Here is a 23,298-nt window from a genome sequence, read left to right on the forward strand (position 1 = left end):
CCTGGTTTGAGAAGTTTCGCAACACTCTTCTCACCTTCTCCTTCACACAAAGTCAATATGATTCATCACTCTTCTTTTACAAGACCACCACTGGTATGGTATTTCTCTTAGTCTATGTCGATGATATTATCATCACTGGTAATGACATAGGGCTGATCACAAAGCTTCAACATATGTTGCGTAGTACATTTCAAATGAAAGATCTTGGGCATCTCACATATTTTTTGGGGCTGGAAGTTCACTCTAGAGATCATGGTTTGTTCTTAAATCAACATAAATATATTCAGGATCTCATTGAGCTAGCTGGTTTAAAGGATGCTACTGCTGTTGATACGCCAATGGAGGTGAATGTGAAATACCAAAAAGATGAAGGCGAGCCTTTGCCTGATCCTTTTTTATATAGGCAACTTGTTGGTAGTCTTATCTACCTAACAATTACAAGGCCTGATATCTCCTATGCTGTCCATATAGTTAGCAAATTTATGCAGGCACCTCGACATCTTCATCTTGTTGCAGTTCGTTGTATTATTAGATACTTAATTAGGTCACCTACTCGTGGGTTGTTTTTTCCTACACAATCTACTCTTAATTTGACTTCATATAGTGATGCCGATTGGGCTGGCTGCCCGGATACTAGGAAGTCTATCACAGGCTGGTGCATTTTTCTTGGAGATGCCTTGATTTCGTGGAAGTGTAAGAAACAGGACTGTGTCTCTAAATCTTCTACAGAGGCTGTCTGAAATTGTGGTTACGTGGTCTTATTTCTGAACTTGGGTTCCCTCCTACTGATCCTACTCCACTTCATGGTGATAATACTAGTGCTATTCAAATAGCTGCGAATCCGTTATATCATGAACGCACAAAGCACATAGACGTGGACTGTCATTACATTAGGGAGGCCTTTACTCGAGGTGTTATCACTCTTCCTCATGTTAATACTGATCTTTAAATAGCTGATGCCTTTACAAAAGCTTTGACACGCCAACGACATAAATTTCTCAGTAGCAAATTGATGCTCTTAGACCTACCCGCATCAATTTGAGGGGGGATGTCAATATATTCTTCTTTCCTTATATAGTTTCTTCTTTCATTATATAGTTTCTTTCATAGCTGTATATTATATTCTTCTTTCCTTATTTAGTTTCTTTCATAGCTGTATATCCCTTGATTATATCTTTAAGATTTTCATTATTGTCTAGGCCTAAGATTAAGGGATCTGATTATATTTATTAGATCCTAGAATTAAGGGATTTGATCCTTCTTGATGTATATATATATTGTAACTCTCTTAGTGAAAAATACATAAAACATTTCAGAATTTCTCTTGTATTATCTTGTCATCCATATGATATGGACATTTCACGAATGATAGATGGCATGAGAATGAGGTTTCTTGAAGGCATAAATCTTGACAATTCTGTTTAAAGAAGAAATCTTTGTTCAGCACAGACATTGGAATGGGAGATTGCAGAACAGAGCTAGTTATAATGAAGATTATTACATATAGAAACTGAATGGATAAATGGAGAGCTAAATAGAAATGTAATTTATTTAAAAAAGGAACTCAAACAAAGAGTCCCAAAATACCCCATGCTATCTTCAGTGTGGTGAGGTTATGTATCTCAAATGCATGTCTACTATATGCAATGTATAGCATCCATAATTAGTTTAACAAAAAACAAAAAGTAAAAAAGAAAAGGAAAAGGAGCATACTATAAATCGATGGACTAATGTCCTCTTTTCCTGCCCAAATCGGTGCACCCGGCTGACTGCTTGAGCCTCGTCTGCTGGATTGAGCAGTGGCTCCACAAGAACAACATGCTGTGCTTCTAACAGATTGAGTCCATTGGCTCCATGCTGGATTAAGAGCAGCAACACTTGAACAGATTTTGTTTCTTGTTGGTGTCTATCAGTTCTTTTGGGACTGCTATTCTGCGCTCTGAATTCACTGATGGCAACATGTGATTTCCTGCATTTATGAAGTCACAACCAAAAGACATGATAAAAATAAGTTGAAGTCTACAAATAACTCGATCAACATTAAAATACCTGAAACACACTTCTAACAGTATTTTTGGCACTGGGAAACAAAGAGGTATGCATACATTCAAACTGTTAAACTTCGCACAATACAGTTGAAGTTAAGGGAGAAGGAGTATTGGAAAATATTATGGAGGCTGTGATATATAATTAGCAGCACTCCCCTTCTGTAATATATATATAGATGTAGGGTTGTACATGATACTAACCATGTAGTCTAATACACATGATCAGAAACCTATATAAGGTAAATACAAGATAAATATATATACATAATAACATTCCATAATATGCCCCCTCAAGCTGAAGGAGGAGAATCCACATGAAGCTTGGACCGAAAATAAGTGAAGGACGCATGAGGAAGAGGTTTGGTAAGCACATCAGCAAGTTGATCCTGGGAGGAGATGAACCGAACTGCAATTTCCTTTTTAGCAACGCGATCACGAACAAAATGATAATCGACCTCAACATGCTTAGTGCGAGCATGAAAGATAGGATTAACAGACAAGTAGGTAGCACCCAAATTATCACACCAAAGGATAGTCATAGGATCAGAGGAAAAATGAAGATCTGACAGCAGAGCCCGAATCCACAAAATCTCAGCGGTACCATCCGCAAGAGCCTTATATTCCGCTTCAGTCGATGAACGAGCCACTGTGCGTTGTTTTCCAGATTTCCAAGAAATAGGGGTGCTGCCGAGATATACCAAGTAGCCACCGGTGGATTTTCTGTCATCAAGACTACCAGCCCAATCAGCATCTGTAAAACCATGTAAGGAAAGAGAGGACCCCCGAGTGATGTGTAGACCATAAGATGTCGTTCCTTGAAGGCACCGGACAATTCTTTTAACAAGAGACCAATGACCATCGGTAGGCGAGTGCATAAACTGACAGACTTTATTTACAGCATAACATATATCCGGGCGAGTAAAAGTGAGATACTGCAAAGCACCAACAATCTGTCGATAACGGGTAGGATCAGAGTATAGAATATCTGAGGTTTGCAATAGCTTAGATGAGGATGAAGCAGGCGTGTCAGCAGCTTTACACAAAGACATACCGGCTCGCCTAATGATATCGAGAGTATATTTATGCTGGGAGAGCATAAGTCCCATGGCAGTTTTGGTGACTTCAATCCCCAAGAAATAATGCACAGAGCCTAAATCCCTGATTTTGAATTCGGAATTCAGTAAGATAATCAAGTGGCATAACAGAGTTGAATTGTTCCCAGTAAGCAGAATGTCATCCACATACACAAGCAAGTAAATGAGATCATGGCCATCAGAGTAAATAAACAGAGAGGTGTCAGCAGTAGAGGCACGAAAACCAAGAGAAATGAGATAATCACTGAGTCTGGTATACCATGCCCGGGGAGCCTGTTTTAAACCATAGATAGATTTATGCAGGTGACAAACATGAGATGACAGAGTAGGGTGAGAAAAACCAGGTGGTTGCTCCATATACACCTCTTCTTGAAGAATCCCATTCAAGAACGCATTGTGAACATCAAGCTGATGAATAAACCACCCACGGGTCACAGCAATAGTAAGTACTAACCTCACAGTCGCAGGCTTAACAACTGGACTGAAAGTCTCAAGGTAGTCTATTCCTTCTTGTTGAGTGAACCCTCTAGCCACAAGACGGGCTTTATACCTGTCAATACTACCATCCGCTCGCCGCTTGATTTTATAAACCCAGCGACTGCCAACAACATTCATAGAGGAACAATAAGGAATTAGAGTCCACGTACCATTTGATTGCAAAGCCCGAAGCTCATCTTGCATAGCTTGCTGCCATGCCGAATGTTGAGAGGCGTCTTTGAACGTGAGAGGTTCATGTTCAGGAGAAGAAGAACTCACGGTAGCAGGGGACTGAACAGGACATATATTAGCAGATGACGGAGATACACTAAGATGCGCCTGTTTGGGCCGGCGAGGACGAAGTGTCATGTGGTGGCTGCGAGAGGAGTCAGCTGGCAAAGTTGAGGAACTATGAGAAACCTGCTGAAGATCAAAATTAGATAAATCAACTACCAGAGGCAGGGCAGGAGGAGAGCCAGAGGAAGAGCTCGATGTGGGACTGCCAGGAGGCCGAGAGGAAACCACAATAGGAGAGGAGGCCGCTGACAATGGGATCACCGTACCTGGAGAAACAGACACCATACTTGGAGAGTGATCAGTAGTAGAGTAAGGTGGAGATGAAGTAGAGGGACTGTTACTCACGGGACAAGGTGGAGGAGAGGAGGCAACAGCCCTGTGAGCAGGCGTTGGAGAAGGTGGCAGAAATAGGGTAGATGGAGAAGGCATGGGAGTAGGAAAAACGGTGAAGGCGGGGAGGGCTGTTTGTAGAGATGGAGAAGGCAAGGCAGATGTCTGTTCAGAACATGCAAAAGGAAATGTATTTTCATGAAATTTAACATGCCGTGCAATATACATACGAGATGATGACAAATCAAAACAACGATAACCCAAATGAGAGGAACTATAGCCAAGAAAAACACATGGTGAAGAGCGAAAATCTAGTTTATGTCGGTTATAAGGACGAAGTAAAGGAAAACATAGACACCCAAAAATACGAAGAAAATTGTAATCAGGGGAAGATTTAAACAAACGTTCAAAAGGTGTACAACCATTTAGAACAGCAGTAGGCATACGATTTATGAGATAGACAGCTGTTTCAAAAGCATAACTCCAAAATTTTAACGGAGCCTTACACTGACCAAGAAGCGTAAGACCAGTTTCAACAATATGACGATGACGACGCTCAACAGTACCATTTTGTTCATGCGTGTGAGGACATATTAGACGGTGATGAATGCCAATGGTTTTAAAATATGTGTTTAACTTCCTATATTCACCACCCCAATCTGTTTGGACGGATTTAATTTTGGTGGTGAATTGTCGTTCAACAAGAGCTTGAAATTGAAGAAAAATTTTAAACACATCAGACTTAGCGGCTAAAGGAAAAAACCAGATATACTTAGTATAAGCATCCACAAAAATCACAAAATACCGATAACCATCAGTAGATAACATAGGAGAAGGTCCCCAAACATCACTGAAAACAAGCTCAAGAGGAGCACAAGTTTTATGACCAGTAAGGCCTAACGACAGACGCGATGCTTTTCCTAAAGGACAAGATGAACAATTAAAATTAAAAACTCTTGAAGTACATGCAACTTTATTATTTGATACTAGAGACCCTAAAATACGAGAGCTAGGATGCCCAAGGCGACGATGCCAAACATCAGCAGTGGAGGACACAGACGTTGATAGGAAAGCTTGAGGTACGGACGTTGCAGAAGACTCGGATAAGACATATAGACCATCGCTACTCTGACCGGAAAGGAGCACCTCCTTGGTTATTAGATCCTTAACATAAAACACAAATGAATGAAATTCAAAAAATACATTATTCTCAATGCAAAATTTCTGAACAGACAATAGCGGTTTTTTAATATGTGGTACATGCAGAACATTTGATAGGATAAAAGTGCGTTTAGGAGTATAGAGTTTAGATTGAGCAATATGTGATATAACCAGTCCCTTACCATCACCGACATGTAATTGATCACTGCCAAGATATGGCTCTGAACTCGTCATACTAGCGAGGTCCGGTGTCACATGCTGATTAGCACCCGTATCAGGAAACCAACCTGCAGAGGAGAGCTGAGGATTCTGAAATGCCAAGTTAGCAGTAGCCTGCAAATGCTGTGAGGTAAATTGAGAACAGTATTTGGCTGAATGCCCAAAACCATAACACAATTGACATTTAACATTTCGAAAATTTTGGTTGGAGTTAGAAACTCCACGGGAATACTGCTGCCAACCAGTCCCAGACTCACGGGAACCATGATGAAAACTAGACCCAGACATCTGCTGCCAACCAGATCCAGAGGTGCCATGGTTACCACCACGGTAGCCTCTCCATCCACCTCGATGGCGCCCACGCCCACGATAGGAATGGCCAGAAGGACCACCAAAACTACCACGCTGAACTGAGAATACTGAAGCTGTGGAATGTGAAGGTGTGGGCAGCAGAGGTGCTGTCATAGGAGAGCCAAGAGTGGATTGAAGGGAGCTCTTATTCAGGTATTCGTGAGTGAGCAGGTAACTGTGAAGATCAGAGTATGATAAGGGTTCTGCTCGTGTAGACAAACTGGTCACTAAGTCTTTGAAATCACTGCGCAAACCCCGAAATACATAAAGATTAAAATCCTCTAAGGAGAGAGGCCGACCAGCAGCAGCCAACTCATCAAAGAGAACCTTAGCTCGCTGCAGATAAGTGCTAACTGAATCATCTCCCTGACGCAAATCCTGAAAGGAACAATGTAACTGCATAATCCTTGAATGTGACGGTGAAGCAAAGGATTTTTCAAGTGTCTGGCATATGCTATGAGATGTGTCACAGTCAACCACAAGATGTAGAATTTCAGTAGATAAAGAAGAGAGGAGTGCACTCATAATTAACTGGTCTTGTTGCTTCCATGAGAGAAAGAATGGGTTTATACCAGGAGCTGCTGTATCGGTGGCAGTAACATAGGGTGCAGGACAAGGATAAGATCCATCAACAAAAGCATACACACCCTGACCCAACAAATATGGTTTTATTTGCATTCTCCAGTACAAATAGTTATTGGTGGTCAGTTTCAAGGAGATAACCTGATGAGTATTTGAGAGAGGGACTACAGCAGCACCATGAAGATGTGTGTTGGGAACAATTGATGCTGCAGAGGGGAGTCCTGGCAGTACCGAAACAATTGGTGTAGAGGAAGGTATTGCTGCCATTGTTAGAGGAAAGCTGCAACCAATAGAAGGAATAGATGCAGACGCAAAAAATCCAGGAGGAGCCATTGAAAAACCTGACGCAGGTTGCATAAGTGAAGAATTGGCAGGGAGAACAGGGAATGCTGCAGCTGGCATGTTTGTTGTAAGAAGAGAGGAAGATTGAGCTGTAGTAGAATCCATGAGAAGAAGAGGGAGGCGCCGATGGAAGCTCTTTTGAATATAATGCTCTGATACCAAGTTGAAGTTAAGGGAGAAGGAGTATTGGAAAATATTATGGAGGCTGTGATATATAATTAGCAGCACTCCCCTTCTGTAATATATATATAGATGTAGGGTTGTACATGATACTAACCATGTAGTCTAATACACATGATCAGAAACCTATATAAGGTAAATACAAGATAAATATATATACATAATAACATTCCATAATAAATACCAATTTTTACAGAACACCAAGTGTTGATCTACCTATAATTGGATCTCTCTCTTCCCTCCCCAAAGGTAAATTACAAGATTTCAATATTTGCACAAATTATGCAAGGCAGTTATTTTTCATCCCCAATCTCCTTTTATTTTGTTCGTGTTATCATTAGTATTCATCAACCTAATTTGTGCACTTTGCTTGTATAAGAATGCTGAAAACACAAGGAACCACTTTTCTTGGATGATGTGGTTTCTTGATAATTTTGTTCGAGTTACCAAATTAAGAGGAATTTAACAACCATCTTTTGGCAAACCTGAAAAGCAAAACAAAAATTCTCCTGAACCGCATAGCCCTTTCCTTTTAGCCCATCAAGGTCCATGAAGATCAGTTGAACTACAAAAAAAACATAAATAAGATGATCAAGAGATCTATCTACCTTCCTCCTTTCATCCGGATATAGGTGATTTCATTAGCATTGAGAGCATGCTCTAACACATCAAAGACATCATTCCAACTTGAGAATACGAGAACCTTTGCTCTAGGATCTGAAGACTTCATCCACAAGATTCTTCTAGTGACTGCTTCAACCTTTATGGTGCCAAAAAAGAAGTGAACAAGGTTTATGCTCTGGGAAAAGGAGAAATACCTCGTATATAAATGCAATAGTAACATGCTGTCTTAAGTGCACCATGTGCATGTTCCAAGACTACAAATTTGAATTTGAATTTGCTCAAGGCATTAGATTAGGAAGTAAACCTTTGTTCCATATGAACCTTGAACAGCCAAAGACGCTTCAGTTTTTTCACAGCCTTGAATTGCATCCAGCATAGCAGAACTACAAGATTTGTCCCGTTTATCATCGGCATAAGCAATATTCCCAAAATCAGTATGCTGCCGACATGTTGGGCACATTACCCATTTACGTTGGAACCTGTTATCATGCATTTTGCGCTCAGTCATTGCAAAGAAACCTGCAAGAAAGAAAAAAGCATGAAATGGTGCTTAACCAGGGTGAAATATTTCATATGAGAGGAATCAACAAGTAATAAAGTCAACTCCAACGTACTTAAGATGGTTGAGGACATCCAAGAGACAAGCAAGCATGCATGTATGTCTGAGTACATGCATGCAAGCAATCATGTGTGCCGCACTCACACACACATGAAAGAGAGAAGTCTGAGGAACTGGTGGATCAAGGATGCTAGGACAAAGTATTCATCAACTGAGAATGCAGTTGACCCATCATATCAAGGTAGAAAAATTGCCATGGTCTCTCCTAACTTTTAAGTGACAAAATGCAGATATAGGAAGCAGGATTATCAACATGTTGTGTGACAACTAGGAGGAAAAGTAGTCTTTTATAAGATGGTTTCTTATCATGCATCGGCCTTTGCACCTACTGGCTACTATTATTGGCTTAGAAGGTTGGATGCCCAGTTTTAGCTGGATCCAGATTCCAGATTTAGGATTGTTTGGTTTGTTCTGTTTGGGATGCCTATTGGGTCATTTGCTTCATTTTATCAATGTTTGTTGTATTAAATTCACACGAGAGAGCCAGTTCTAAAGTCGGTAAACTGAATGTTTGTTGTTCTAACACCATAATTATTTCATGAATGGATTTTAGGAAGTTGAAGAATCATGAAATGGAAACAGGTAAAACTCATATTTACAGCAAGTGACGTGCCCGCATGGGAAAACCATCTTTTGATTGTTTAGCTTCTCTTGACAGATAGGGCATGCTCTGGGTTGGACTTTGTAATAAAGACAGACTGGCAACAAAGATCAGTTGCTGGATTGGTTGAGATTACACCGCCCATTCCTCATTTTAACAATTATGAGGGACTGATTAGGCATCCTTTCTTAATCTATGCTTTTAATAATTTGGCTGTAATTTGTCATTACATGTGATTAGCTATACCATAATATACTACAGAAAGAAAAAGGATCGGGAGAAATAAACCTGAGAAATTGTTTATCAAACATTATTGTTGATTATGTGTAGGCAAAGTTAAATATCTCAACAGGTGGTACTTCAATTTCATAAGCAAATGCGCTTTCTCTACTCCAACAAAAAGAAAATGTTTTTGCAAACTATGTTTTGTCCATAGTGTCTCTTTTCCTCAATTTATGAACATGAAACCTTAAAGTTTTAATTTTTTCTTTTCCAGCCATTTGATTGGATTAAAAAGACCTTTTTCGAGAAAGCAAACACTGAAGAGAAGTGAAGAAGAATCAACTTTCTGGTAACAGCTTTCTGATTTCTTCTTTCAGGTTGCTGAGAAAAACCATGAACAAAGTCGATATGAATAATGTTGTTTAATTTTGCACTTTATTGATGAGTCCTTGTTGGCATTATTCATGACAATGATCTGAGAATTAAACGCTTTTGTTTCTTGTTATATGTACTTAATTTGGTTTGTCTCTCCCCCCCATATGCATTGCTTTCAGTTTCTAAATTGCTGTGTGAAAGGTAAGTAGAGTTAAATCTCTCTCTTGAAACATGAGGTTAAGTGTGTTGGGGTGATTCACAGTGGAGAAAATTTGAGTTTCTACTTAAATATAGAACCGTACAAATGGTAGATTACTTCTTCACAGATTTAAATAATGCTGGTGTGAAATTTTATCGCAGTATCCTTTGCCTATGTGGTAGATTAATCAAATACTTAATAACAAGTCTTTATTATATTTCTTTTCTAGATTGAAAAATTATTTTCACATTTTATTTTTCAATATAATTATATACTCTTCTTGTCTTCCATGTTGGAGCATAATATTTTTTTAAAAAAATTATTTTTGTACTATTAGCTATCAGCTTTTCCTCAAAAAGGACTTTAAAAGTTACACTAGTCAATATACGAATATACCGTTTGTTTCAACTTGAATTATCGTATTTAATTACGTGATGTGCACTCAAACATTTAGGGCTCTAGGAAATTGAATCAAGTAAAAAATTTTGATAAAAAATTGTACTCGAGTCCTGAGCTTGTAAGATCTGTATTTGAAGTTTCATTATATGGTACTGACTTTTTACATGTTTCCTCTACTGTTTTTCGCCAATAAATTTGAACTGTTTCTTTTTTTCTTTTCTTGTGCTTAGCATTGAAAAAGTTAATCCGTACGCAAATACTTTAGAAAAATAAAAGGCTGAAAAGACCACAAAGGGAGATCAAAACCCTCTTGGCTTTCCAACTCGATCAAGCCTTTGTGTTCGATCAGGACTTAAAATTCTTGTAATTGCCAGCTCGTATAGTAATTTAACTCTGAAGCAGCAGCAGCAGCAGCAGCATAGCTGCTAACCATTCCATGGCATGTCACATATCAGCAACCATTGACAGTACGTTTGCAAACCATGTAGAGAGATTCTTTTAGACCCTGATTTTTCCTTCTCCTCATGCCTCTCTCCTAGAGGTCTTAAGAAATACATTGGAGGAGTTGCAAAAACATTATTAAGAAATACCTAATAATAAAATCGTACAAAAACAGCTCTTCGAAGTGGACTATCAAATCTTCTCTAAAATAATTGGCATTGCGTGTACTGCATTCTACATCATAATATTAAGAATATAAAAAATGTTTTAAGCCATTTAAATTTGATAGTTATGCTAGACTTAAACAACTTGGATCTGGTAGCAATGCAAGACTATATTTTTTATAATTTTTTTAATCCTAGAAGTCCTAAAAAATACATAGGAGGAGTTGGAGAAACATTTCATCCGATTTGAATAATCTGGAATGCGATGTGGTATGCCTACAAGTCTTAAGAAATACGTAGGAGGTGGTCGTCAGATTTAGCCCCAAAAAAGAGACCCAGCATGGATTTTTTCTAACATTTCAGGGCATGTCCGAAAGAAAGATTTGTAATAAAATCATACAAAAACAGCTCGCATGGAAAGTATCTAATGGGAATGTGAGGTACCATGTAGAGCAGTTACTTATTCGAGCAAGGGGAGGGGAGAGGGTGCAGCTCTTCGAAGTGGCCTATCAGATCTTCTCTAAAAGAATTGGCATTGCGCATGTCCTGGAGTTGTTACTAGTATAGTAATATAGTCATGCTAGACTTAAACGACTTAGATTTAATTTAATTTTTTTATAATTTTTTTTATTTTAAACAGAAATTCTAATTATTTTTTTTATTTTTATAAAAAAAATATTTAAACTATCCTTACAGTATTCTAAACAGAATCCTAATTAATTTTTTTATACATTTAAATTACCCTTGAAATATCCTAAATAGAAATGCTAATTAATTTTTTATAATGTTTTTAGTTTTTATTAAAAAAATTTAAACTACCCTTCAAATATCCTAAACAGAAATACTAATTAATATATATATATATATATATATATTTTATTAAAAAAACATTTAAACTACACTTGAAGTATCCTAAATAATTTTTTTTTATAAATGTTTTCTAGTTTTTTATAAAAAATTTAAACTATCCTTGAATAAATCTAAATAGAAATCTTAATTAATTTTTTTTATAAATGTTTTTGTTTGTTATAAAAAAAACATTTAAACTACCCTTGAACTATCCTAAACCAAAATGCTAATTAATTTTTTTTATAATTTTTTAATTTTTTATAGAAAAACTTTTAAACTATCCTTAAAGTATTTTAAATAGAAATGCTAATTAATTTTTTTTATAAATATTTTTTATTTTTATAAAAGACATTTAAACTATCTTTTAAGTATCTTAAAAAGAAATCCTAATTAATGTTTTTTGTAATTATTTTTATTTGTTATAAAAAAATATTTAAACTACCATTCAAGTATCTTAAACCAAATGCTACTTAATTGTTTTTATAATTGTTTTGTAGTTTTTTATTAAAAAACATTTAGACTACCCTTGAAGTATCTTAAACAAAAATTCTAATTAATTTTTTATTTTTAAAAAACGTTTAAACTACCCTTGAAGTATCTTAAAAAAAAATTCTAATTAAATTTTTTAATAAATTTCTTTTATTGTTTCTAAAAAAACATTTAAACTACCCTTGAACTATCATAAACAGAAATGCTAATTAATTTTTTTTATATAATGTTTTCTATAAAAAAATATTAAAACTATCCTTGAAATATCATAAATAACTTTTTTATAAATGTTTTCTACTTTTTATATATATAAAAACATTTAAACTACCTCTCAAGTATCCTAAACAGAAATGTTAATTAATTATTTTATATATTTTTAAAATATTTAAAATAGACTTGAAGTATTCTAAATAAGTTCTTTTATAAAACAATTTTAAATTATCCTTAAAGTATTCTAAACAGAAATTCTAATTATTTTTTATAAAGTTTTTTTATTTTTTTATAAAAAAAACATTTAAACTATCCTTGAAATATTCTAAAAAGAAATTCTGATTATTTTTTTCTTGGGTCTCGGCGACGACTAGCCTCCTCCTCCACTGCTGGCTTTATTTTAGATTTAATGTATTTGAATGTATTTTTTATATTAATTTAATTTATTTATTTTATATTTGATTTGATTTTATATTATTTAATTTAATTTTTCTACTTTTATTCAATGTATTTTTTTAAAAAAAAATACATTGAATGGTATTATTGAAACTTCAATCCTGCTCGTCATGGTTGAATGGTAGCCTTTATCGATAGTTTGGGAATGAGGGTACTTTTATCTACAAGATTCCACAATGAAAGTTTCACCAACCAATAGACTGTTATCGTGTTCTTTGGGTTTGAATTTTCATACAATTGATTATTTTGCCTACTGAAGCTCTTGTTTTTTTTTTTTTCATTGTTCTTTTAATTGTTTCAGCGATAACTTAAAATTTCATTCCGTAGTGTATTGATCTTCAATTTAGAATCAAAATATTCTCAAACCCTTCATGCAAAGAAAAACAAATTCTAACGCATAAAACATAATTTGAAAGAAAAAAAGTTCGATGATAAAATTCATATTACAAATAATTATTGTTCCAATTGATAATCGAATAGAAGTAGCTATACACTATGAGATTAAGAGATCTCCCAAACTTATTGTGCAAAATGCCTTTGGCAGTGGAGGCCACTTAGTTGTAAGCTCGAAAGAAATTTTTTCCATTGTAGGCCGAGATTGGGGATTGGGATGCAAGCATGCAAGTGCAATTTTCATCATGTGGACAACGCCCTCTGCTGCTCCTTTTTTAGGAAGCGAGATGCGTTGGTCTAACACATCCTTCAATGGTGTATGTTGGGCAATCGGTGGCATCGACGATGATGACGAAGATCCTGGTGATAAGAGTGCTGAAATGAGATCGCCTGGATGCCTTCCTGTCATCACCTCCATTGTTACCACTCCGAAGCTATAGATATCGCATTTTTCAGTCACTTTCATTGTGTAAGCTAGCTCTGCCAAAAAAAAAACTGATTATACATGGTTTTTTTATCAAATAGTTGAAAGAAAAGACTTTATAATAAAAGCTAAAAAAACACTATATATTATCTTCACTATTACACATTAGTAACTTAATGTTGAAATAAAGCTACGCACCTGGAGCAGTATATCCAAAAGTACCTGCAAATGAGGTCCAATTGGATGAGTCAGGCATCAACAGTCTAGCTGTGCCAAAGTCGGAGACGTGTGCTTCATATTCCAAGTCCACAAGGATATTATTGCTGGTAATGTCTCGATGAATGATCGGAGGAGAGCAAGAATGGTGTAGATAGGATAAAGCTCCACCCACCCCTTTCACAACGTTTAGCCTTTTCATCCAATCAAACTCAATTGCTTGTTCCTCACTGGTTATAATCTTTCTCAAGCTTCCTCTTTCTATGAACTCGTAAACCAAAAAAGAATGCTTTGCATGTGAGCAAAATCCATACATTTTCACAATATTTCGATGTCGAATATTTGCCAACACGCAAACTTCCTTTTCAAAACCTTTAAAATCGGACAACTTTTCTGTTTGTGACCGGTGAAGTTTCTTCACAGCAACCACCTGTTCTGTTGGCATCACTGCTTTATAAACAGTTCCATATCCTCCTTCGCCAATGCAGTAGTTGGAGTTGAATTCCTCTGTAGCTTCAACGATATTATGATACAACTTCTTCCCATCATGGCCCAATATCGTGAATATGTTTCGATCTTGTTCATTTTCTGGCTCAGCGTTTCTCTTCCTAGCTCTTTTGCAGAGAATGAATAAAGCTCCAATCACAACAAACACTAAAAGCAAGCTTCCTAAAAGAGGGAGTACAATCAAAAGCACAAGCTTGTTGCTCTTTCTCTTAACAGTTTTCCTGCTTGTTGGAAGATTGCACGGCTTTAGACCACTGGCGTTGCCACATATACCCATATTATCCCTTAATGCCTCAAATGAAGCGTTGTGGAAGGCTTTGATATCGGGAATGGGGCCTTGTAGCTTATTGGATGAGATATCCACAGTTGTTAAGCTTACCATGTCTTTGAAAGTGCTCGGAATCCGTCCAGAAAGCATGTTGTGAGAGACATTCAGAGTTTCCAACATTTGCAGTTGCCCAAGTTGCCTCGGTATCTCTCGAGTCAGGAAATTGCAGCTAAGATCAAGATCTCGAAGAGAAAGTAGAAAGCCTATCCCACCTGGAATGCTTTCTCTAAATTTATTACCGCTGAGGTTCAGCAACAATAAATTCGAGCATTCCCCAAGTTGTTTTGGAATCAATCCACTCAGATTATTAGATGCTAAATTAAGGATTTGAAGATTGGAAAGCATCTTAATATCTAAGGGAATGGCACCTGAAAGATGGTTGTTGTTAAGAACAAGCTTGTACAACAACTTCAAACCCCCTAAATGTTTTGGGATGGCTCCTTTCAACTGATTTGATGACAGATCAATCAAGCGTAATTGAGCAGCCTTCCCAAGCTCTGGTGGTATCTCACCAGAAACATTATTTTTTGAGATTTTAAGGCTTGTCATGTTACGACAATCTCCCCATTTTGAAGAAAGCTCGCCATAAAAATTATTGTAACTCAAATCAATATAATCTAGATGTGGATGGACACCAAAAACCTCAGAAATATTTCCTGTTAAGTGATTCCAATCAAGTCTTACTCGGTATAAATTAGTACAGTTTTTCAAGCTTTCCGGGTTTGAACCTGAGAAGTAGTTGTAGGAAGCAGTAAAGATTTCCAATACTCCTCCATGGCATAAATCTAGTGGCAAATGACCCGTGAATTTGTTGGCAGCCAAAGACAAATACTTCAAATGGGTGAGATTGTTCATATCTGAGGGAAATGGGCCGTGAAATTTGTTCTCTTGTAATGCCATGTGCACAAGGGATTTAAGTTGTCCTATTTCTGAAGGAACACATCCAGATAAATTATTTCGATTTAGAGCAAGTGCAGTGAGCATTGTCATGTTACCAATAGATGGGACGGGACCAGAGAGTTTGTTGTGAGAAAGATTAAGTAAAGATAAATTTCTTAATTGTCTAATGGAATAAGGGATTCTACCGGTTAAAAAATTATTTGACAATTCAAGTCTATTGAGAGACTCTAACAATCCAATTTCCTGAGGAATGGAACCAGAAAGTTTGTTACCCCAAAGAACGAGTATGAATAGGCTTGTCAAGTTTCCAATAGAAGAAGGGATGGGACCAGAGAGTTTGTTATCCAAAAGATAGAGGTCAGATAGGCTTGTCAAGTTTTCAATAGAAGAAGGGATGGGACCAGAGAGTTGGTTCTTAGCACGACCAAGGAAAGATAAATTTCTTAATTTTCCAATGGAATAAGGGATTCTACTGGTTAAAACATTATTTGACAACTCAAGTTCATTGAGAGACTCTAGCAACCCAATTTCTTGAGGAATAGAACCAGAGAGTTTGTTACTATGAAGACTGAGCTTGGATAGGCTTGTGAAGTTTCCAATAGAAGAAGGGATGGGACCAGAAAGTTTGTTATCCGAAAGATAAAGCACAGATAGACTTTTCAAGTTTCCAATAGAAGAAGGGATGGAACCAGAGAGAGAATTATCAGCAAGGTCAAGCCAAAAAAGATTGGGGAAGGATGAGAAGTTTAAATCATAAAGCGTACCTCTCAAACCAAAACTTTCAAGTGTCAAATTGGTGACGCTTCCAGAATTGTCACAGGTGATTCCAATCCAGTTAATGCAAGGGCTGATGCCGACCCAGGAAGAAAGGAGAGATTGGCTTTGGTTGTGAAGACTGGCTTTCCATTGGAGAAGAGCCACATAAACACTACGTGCAAATTGCTCTACGAGAAAGTCTTTGGCAATATCTATACAAGTGGTCTCCATATGATATGGACATTTCACGAATGAGAGATGGCATGAGAATGAGGTTTCTTGAAGGCATAAATCTTTGACAATTCTGTTTAAAGAAGAAATCTTTGTTCAGCACAGACATTGGAATGGGAGATTGCAAAACAGAGCTAGTTGTAATGAAGATTATGGCGATGTGTTTCTTTGAACAAAAGTGGACAAAGAAAGATGGTGCAAAGATTGAATGGAGTGTCTAATATCTGCCATTGGGGACTAAGGAGAAGAGGACCTAGCTTTTCTTAGCTATGTCCTGTTATTTTTGTATAACCTACGCAGCGAGTATTACTCTCTGTAAATTACTCTCTGTAACTGACAGAGGGTTAAATTACTCTCTGGACAAACATTATTCTAGAAAGAAAGAAATCCTTTAACTTAATTAATTCAGTTAAGAGTCACCTCACAGCTAGATGGTTGTTAGGTCAAGGATGGTCTCGTGAATAATATCCATCCACAATGAAATTACGAGTAAGAATCCACGAAGTTCCTTGAGGTTAAATTTGTATCATGAAACACGAGCAGCAGCAGCAAGCATATACGCATCTCTGGTCTTCGTTGAGTTCGCTTTCACACTTGTGAAAGCTTTAGATGGTCGACAGGGTCGTCTTGTTCCCTGTTGTTAACGTGTATCACAGGCTTTTAAGATACAGAGAGATATATAGAAAGAGTGATGATAGGAATGAGACTTATTAAATCTTCTTCTTCTGTTATTCAATGATTCTGACTTGTAAAATTAACTTTTTTGAATATTTTTTATTTTTAATAACATTAAAAAAATATTAATTTAATTTTTTTTATATTAAATTTATTTTTAAAACATATCTAAACACAAGTTTTACCACAAATCAAACAAACTACAAATAACAACCCTTTGTTAAGAAAGATTCTTTCCAATAACAGTTTGTTTTTTAATTTATTTTTATTTTTTTTATTAGCACTTAGATTTGACAGACAAGGCAGACTCAAGAGACTTGGGTCTAGCGGCCAAGCATGACCCAAGAGCATCGGGTTTGGTGGCATGTCTAATTAATTTTTTTTATAATTTTATTTTTATAAAAAAGAACATTTAAACTATCCTATCCTAAATAATTTCTTTTTATAAAGTTTTTCTATTTTTCATAAAACAATATTTAAACTACCCTTCAAGTATCTTAAACAGAAACGCTAATTAATTATTTTTATAATTTTTTTATTTCTTATAAAAACTATTTAAATTACACTTGAAGTATCCTAAATAATTTTTTTATAAATCTTTTCTATTTTTTATAAAGACATTTAAACTATTATTGAATAATCCTAAACAGAAATTCTCATTAATTTATTTTATTTGTTATAAAAGAAACTATTTAAACTACCTTTAAAGTATCCTGAACTGAAATGCTAATTATTTTTTTATAATTTGCTTTTATTTTTTATAAAAAAAATTAAATTATCCTTAAAATATCTTAAATAGAAATGCTAATTAATTTTTATATAAAAAAACATTTCAATTACCCTTGAAGTATCCTAAACAAAAATTCTTATTAATTTTTATATATAATTTTTTTATAAAATTATAATTAATTTAAACTACCCTTGAAGTATCCTAAATAAAAATTCTAATTAATTAAAAAAAAAATTCAAACTACCCTTGAAGTATCCTAAAAAAATTTCTAATTAATTAAAAAACAAATTTAAACTACCCTTGAAGTATTCAAAAAAGAAATGATAATTAATTTTTTTATATAAAAAAAACATTTAAACTACATTTTAAATATCCTAAATAATTTTTTTATAATATTTTTCTATTTTTTATAAAAACAAATTAAACTATCCATGAAGTTTTCTAAACAGAAATTCTAATTAATAATTTTTATAATGTTTAATTTGTTATAAAAAAATATTTAAACTACTCTTGAAGTATCCTAAACCAAAATGCTAATTAATTTTTTTAATATTTTTTATATAAAAAATTAAACTATCCTTAAAGTAATCTAAACAGAAATGATAATTAATTTTTTATCGCATATATTTGTTATGATACTTTACGCTGATGCGAACACATTTTCTTCCCCTTTCATTTTTATATCACACTCCAAAAAAATGACATAACTTTAACTATATTTATGTGTTATTGGTTTGCTTAGTTATATTATTATCATGTATGAACCTAATAAATTAATCATATTATAACTTAGTCTCTTATTGTATGTTTGGTTCTATTTATTAATTCATTGAGTTGTGAAAAACTCATCATTTTATCATTTCAATCTTTACAAGATATATAGTGTTTATTAAGAGTAGGTTTTTGTCTATACTCTAAGCTGATATACCCAACACTCTTTCATGCGGGCTATGACATGTATATATGATGTAGTAATATAGAGGGATAATAGATCTTTAGGTCAGTGTTTTTTTTTTATTATTATTTTATTTAGTTCTAATAAAATTATGTTTAGGTATAAGATAGTGTCTTGACAGCACAGACAGTGGAATGGGAGATTGCAAAACAGAGCTAGTTGTAATGAAGATTATGGCGTTGTGTTTCTATACAAAACGGAAAAAGGAAGAAATATTGAACAAAAGTAGACGAAGAAAGATGGTGCAAAGATTGAATGGAGTGTCTAATATCTGCCGTTGGACATGAAAGGAAAGGGAGACTAAGGAGAAGAGGACCTAGCTTTTCTTAGCTTTGTTTAACCTACGCAGCGAGTATACATAATGGCTAAATGAGCTAATCTACAACGAATTCCTCGTTAAATTACTCTCTTTAACTGACAGAGGGGCTAAAAAATGATTATCACACGGAAATTTCAGCCAGAAGATTGCTTCGCTGCAATTCCATTCCGAGGTTTGGTGTTCAAAGAAAAGAATGATTATCACACGGAAATTCCTGCTGTATTTTCCTTTAGTCTCCTCTCAGCTGCTAGAGCAGCAGCCACGGACGGGGGCAGATGTCTTAGGTTTTCAGTTGGCTTTCCATCACTTTCTGGTACAGTGGACGGCACTGTTGCGAATAGGGACTCAACATCCTTAAGGGTTAACAAAGTCTGATCCTGATTCTTCGTGTTCCCACTTATGAATGAACTGGTGCTTCTACATCTGTTCAGTTCATATATGCTCTCTTCCACAGTGTCTTTAACCTAATAAGATCATAGAAGAAAAGGGGGAAATTTTGTTAGAACACATAGAGACTATATAAAGCAGAAATTCTAACAGATGACATGAATTTTCAAAGTTTCGGACAACAAGCAAACTAGAAAGCATGAGAGGTCTTTGTAAACTAGTATTTTGAAATAAAGGGCCGAACCTCAGGTTACTTGAACAATGTAAACATTACACACGTACACAAATTCACAAAAAGGAATGAGAATGAAGGATTTGTTAATAGAAAACCCTCACGCTAGTCCTTAAAGAGTTCCTGCATGTTCCTTGTCTTCATAGCATCAAATCTTTCCTAATATAATCACTAAAGAAGGGACTGTACATTTAAATTCTGAAACAAATATAAAAGGCTCCATTCGAGCAACAATCGGATGGTTGACATGATAAGGATTATTATAAGTCTAATCTAATTACATATAGAAATTGCATGGATAAATGGTGAGCTAAATAGAAATGTAAATTGTTTTAAAAAGAAACTCAAACAAAAAGTCCCAAAATAGCCCATGCTATCTTCAGTGTGGTGAGGTTATGTATCTCAAATGCATGTCTACTATATGCAATGTATAGCATCCATAATTAGTTTAACAAAAAACAAAAAGTAAAAAAGAAAAGGAAAAGGAGCATACTATAAATCGATGGACTAATGTCCTCTTTTCCTGCCCAATTCGGTGCACCCGGCTGACTGCTTGAGCCTCAGCTGCTGGATTGAGCAGTGGCTCCACAAGAACAACATGCTGTGCTTCTAAAAGATTGAGTCCATTGGCTCCATGCTGGATCAAGAGCAGCAACACTTGAACAGATTTTGTTTCTTGTTGTTGTCTATCAGTTCTTTTGGGACTGCCATTCTGCGCTCTGAATTCACTGATGGCAACATGTGATTTCCTGCATTTACGAAGTCACAACCAAAAGACACGATAAAAAATATGTATTTTTGGCACTGGGAAACAGAGGTATGCAAACATTCAAACTCTTAAACTTCGCACAATACCAATTTTTACAGAGCAACAGGTGTTGGTCTACTATAATTGGATCTCTCTCATCCCTCCCCAAAGTTAAACTACAAGATTTCAATATTTTCACAAATTATGCAAGGCAGCTATTTTTCATCCCCAATCTCCTTTTATTTTGTTCGTGATATCACTAGTATTCATCAACCTAATTTGTGCACTTTGCTTGAATAAGAATGCTGAAAACAGAAGGAACCACTTTTCTTGGATGATGTGGTTTCTTGTTAATTTTGTTTGAGTTACCAAATTAAGAGGAATTTAACAACAATCTTTTATAAAACCAATTCTTAAAGCCAAAACAAAAATTCTCCTGGATGGCATAGCCCTTTTCTTTTGGTCCATCAAGGTCCATGAAGATCAGTTGAACTTTAAAAAAAACATAAATAAGATGATCAAGCGATCTATCTACCTTCCTCCTTTCATCCGGATATAGGTGACTTCATTAGCATTGAAAGCATGCTCTAACACATCAAGGACATCATTCCAACTTGAGAATACGAGAACCTTTGCTTTAGGATCTGAAGACTTTATCCACAAGATTCTTCTAGTGATTGCTTCAACCTTTATGGTGCCAAAAAAGAAATGAACAAGGTTTATGCTCTGGGAAAAGGAGAATAGAAATGCAATAGTAACATGCTGTCTTAAGTGCACCATGTGCATGTTCCAAGACTACAAATTTGAATTTGAATTTGCTCAAGGCATTAGATTAGGAAGTAAACCTTTGTTCCATATGAACCTTGAACAGCCAAAGACGCTTCAGTTTTTTCACAGCCTTGAATTGCATCCAGCATAGCAGAACTACAAGATTTGTCCCGTTTATCATCGGCATAAGCAATATTCCCAAAATCAGTATGCTGCCGACATGTTGGGCACATTACCCATTTACGTTGGAACCTGTTATCATGCATTTTGCGCTCAGTCATTGCAAAGAAACCTGCAAGAAAGAAAAAAGCATGAAATGGTGCTTAACCAGGGTGAAATATTTCATATGAGAGGAATCAACAAGTAATAAAGTCAACTCCAACGTACTTAAGATGGTTGAGGACATCCAAGAGACAAGCAAGCATGCATGTATGTCTGAGTACATGCATGCAAGCAATCATGTGTGCCGCACTCACACACACATGAAAGAGAGAAGTCTGAGGAACTGGTGGATCAAGGATGCTAGGACAAAGTATTCATTAACTGTGAATGCAGTTGACCCATCATATCAAGGTAGAAAAATTGCCATGGTCTCTCCTAACTTTTAACTTATAAGATGGTTTCTTATCATGCATCGGCCTTTGCACCTACTGGCTACTATTATTGGCTTAGAAGGTTGGATGCCCAGTTTTAGCTGGATCCAGATTCCAGATGTAGGATTGTTTGGTTTGTTCTGTTTGGGATGCCTATTGGGTCATTTGCTTCATTTTATCAATGTTTGTTGTATTAAATTCACACGAGAGAGCCAGTTCTAAAGTCGGTAAACTGAATGTTTGTTGTTCTAACACCATAACTATTTCATGAATGGATTTTAGGAAGTTGAAGAATCATGAAATGGAAAACAGGTAAAACTCACATTTACAGCAAGTGACGTGCCCGCATGGGAAAACCATCTTTTGATTGTTTAGCTTCTCTTGACAGATAGGGCATGCTCTGGGTTGGACTTTGTAATAAAGACAGACTGGCAACAAAGATCAGTTGCTGGATTGGTTGAGATTACACCGCCCATTCCTCATTTTAACAATTATGAGGGACTGATTAGGCATCCTTTCTTAATCTATGCTTTTAATAATTTGGCTGTAATTTGTCATTACATGTGATTAGCTATACCATAATATACTATATGAGAAAAAAAGTTCGAAAGAAAAAAAGTTCGATGATTAAATTCATATTACAAAAAATTATTGTTCCAATTGATAATTGAAAAGAAGTAGCTATACTCTATGAGATTAAGAGATCTCCCAAACTTATTGTGCAAAATGCCTTAGGCAGTGGAGGCCACTTAGTTGTAAGCTCGAAAGAAATTTTTTCCATTGTAGGCCGAGATTGGGGATTGGGATGCAAGCATGCAAGTGCAATTTTCATCATGTGTACAACGCCCTCTGCTGCTGCTTTTTCAGGAAGCGATATGCGGTGGTCTAACACATCCTTCAGTGGTGTATGTTGAGCAATCGGTGGCATCGACGATGATGAAGAACATCCTGGTGATAAGAATGCTGAAATGAGATCGCCAGGGTGCCTTCCTGTCATCACCTCCATTGTTACCACTCCGAAGCTATAGATATCGCATTTTTCAGTCACTTTCATTGTGTAAGCTAGCTCTGCCAAAAAAAAAAAAAAGATTATACATGGTTTTTTATCAAATAGTTGAAAGAAAACACTTTATAATAAAAGCTGAAAAAACACTATATATTATCTTCACTATTACACAATAGTAACTTAATGTTGAAATGAAGCTACGCACCTGGAGCCGTATAGCCAAAAGTACCTGCAAATGAGGTCCAATTGGACGAGTCAGGCATCAACAGTCTAGCTGTGCCAAAATCGGAGATGTGTGCTTCATATTCCAAGTCCAGAAGGATATTATTGCTGGTAATGTCTCGATGAATGATCGGAGGAGAGCAAGAATGTGTTGGTGGGAGAAACCACTTGTGGTGGCT

At 35.8% G+C, this 23,298-nt stretch overlaps 2 protein-coding genes and 1 long non-coding RNA gene across 7 annotated transcripts in view; 1 reads left to right on the forward strand and 2 right to left on the reverse strand.

Moving 5' to 3' along the window:
• LOC7459246 (uncharacterized) overlaps nt 1-23,298 on the forward strand; it is a 105,638-nt gene that overhangs the window by 58,950 nt on the left and 23,390 nt on the right. The window contains exon 3 of one of the 3 annotated variants that reach the window (XR_008058182.1): nt 11,029-11,043. The exons of 1 other annotated variant lie outside the window; for it this stretch is intronic. This is a non-coding gene — a long non-coding RNA (uncharacterized LOC7459246). Of the gene's footprint in view, nt 1-9,421; nt 9,655-11,028; nt 11,044-23,298 lie in introns of those variants that run through there. One more of the 3 variants, XR_008058180.1, reaches the window with a different exon arrangement.
• The window catches only part of LOC18108327 (MDIS1-interacting receptor like kinase 2), a 106,335-nt gene that overhangs the window by 55,006 nt on the left and 28,031 nt on the right, over nt 1-23,298 (reverse strand). Inside the window, exons 2-3 of one of the 3 annotated variants that reach the window (XM_052449424.1) lie at nt 13,745-14,809; nt 13,181-13,602 (exon numbers count right to left, since the gene is read on the reverse strand). The exons of 1 other annotated variant lie outside the window; for it this stretch is intronic. In XM_052449424.1, coding sequence (XP_052305384.1) covers nt 13,223-13,602; nt 13,745-14,809 — 1,445 coding nt within the window. In that variant the 3' untranslated portion in view covers nt 13,181-13,222. Of the gene's footprint in view, nt 1-13,180; nt 13,603-13,744; nt 15,544-23,298 lie in introns of those variants that run through there. One more of the 3 variants, XM_052449427.1, reaches the window with a different exon arrangement.
• LOC127904765 (uncharacterized) lies at nt 16,685-21,562 on the reverse strand. Its single transcript, XM_052449428.1, has 5 exons — nt 21,376-21,562; nt 21,066-21,217; nt 20,276-20,531; nt 19,161-19,627; nt 16,685-16,737 (listed from the first exon to the last, which is right to left on the reverse strand). Exons 1-4 carry the CDS (start codon nt 21,529-21,531, stop codon nt 19,364-19,366), a joined length of 828 nt encoding a protein of 275 aa, XP_052305388.1. The 5' UTR covers nt 21,532-21,562; the 3' UTR covers nt 16,685-16,737; nt 19,161-19,363.

This window comes from Populus trichocarpa, chromosome 19 (genome assembly GCF_000002775.5).
Source record: "Populus trichocarpa isolate Nisqually-1 chromosome 19, P.trichocarpa_v4.1, whole genome shotgun sequence".
Lineage (NCBI taxonomy): Eukaryota > Viridiplantae > Streptophyta > Magnoliopsida > Malpighiales > Salicaceae > Populus > Populus trichocarpa.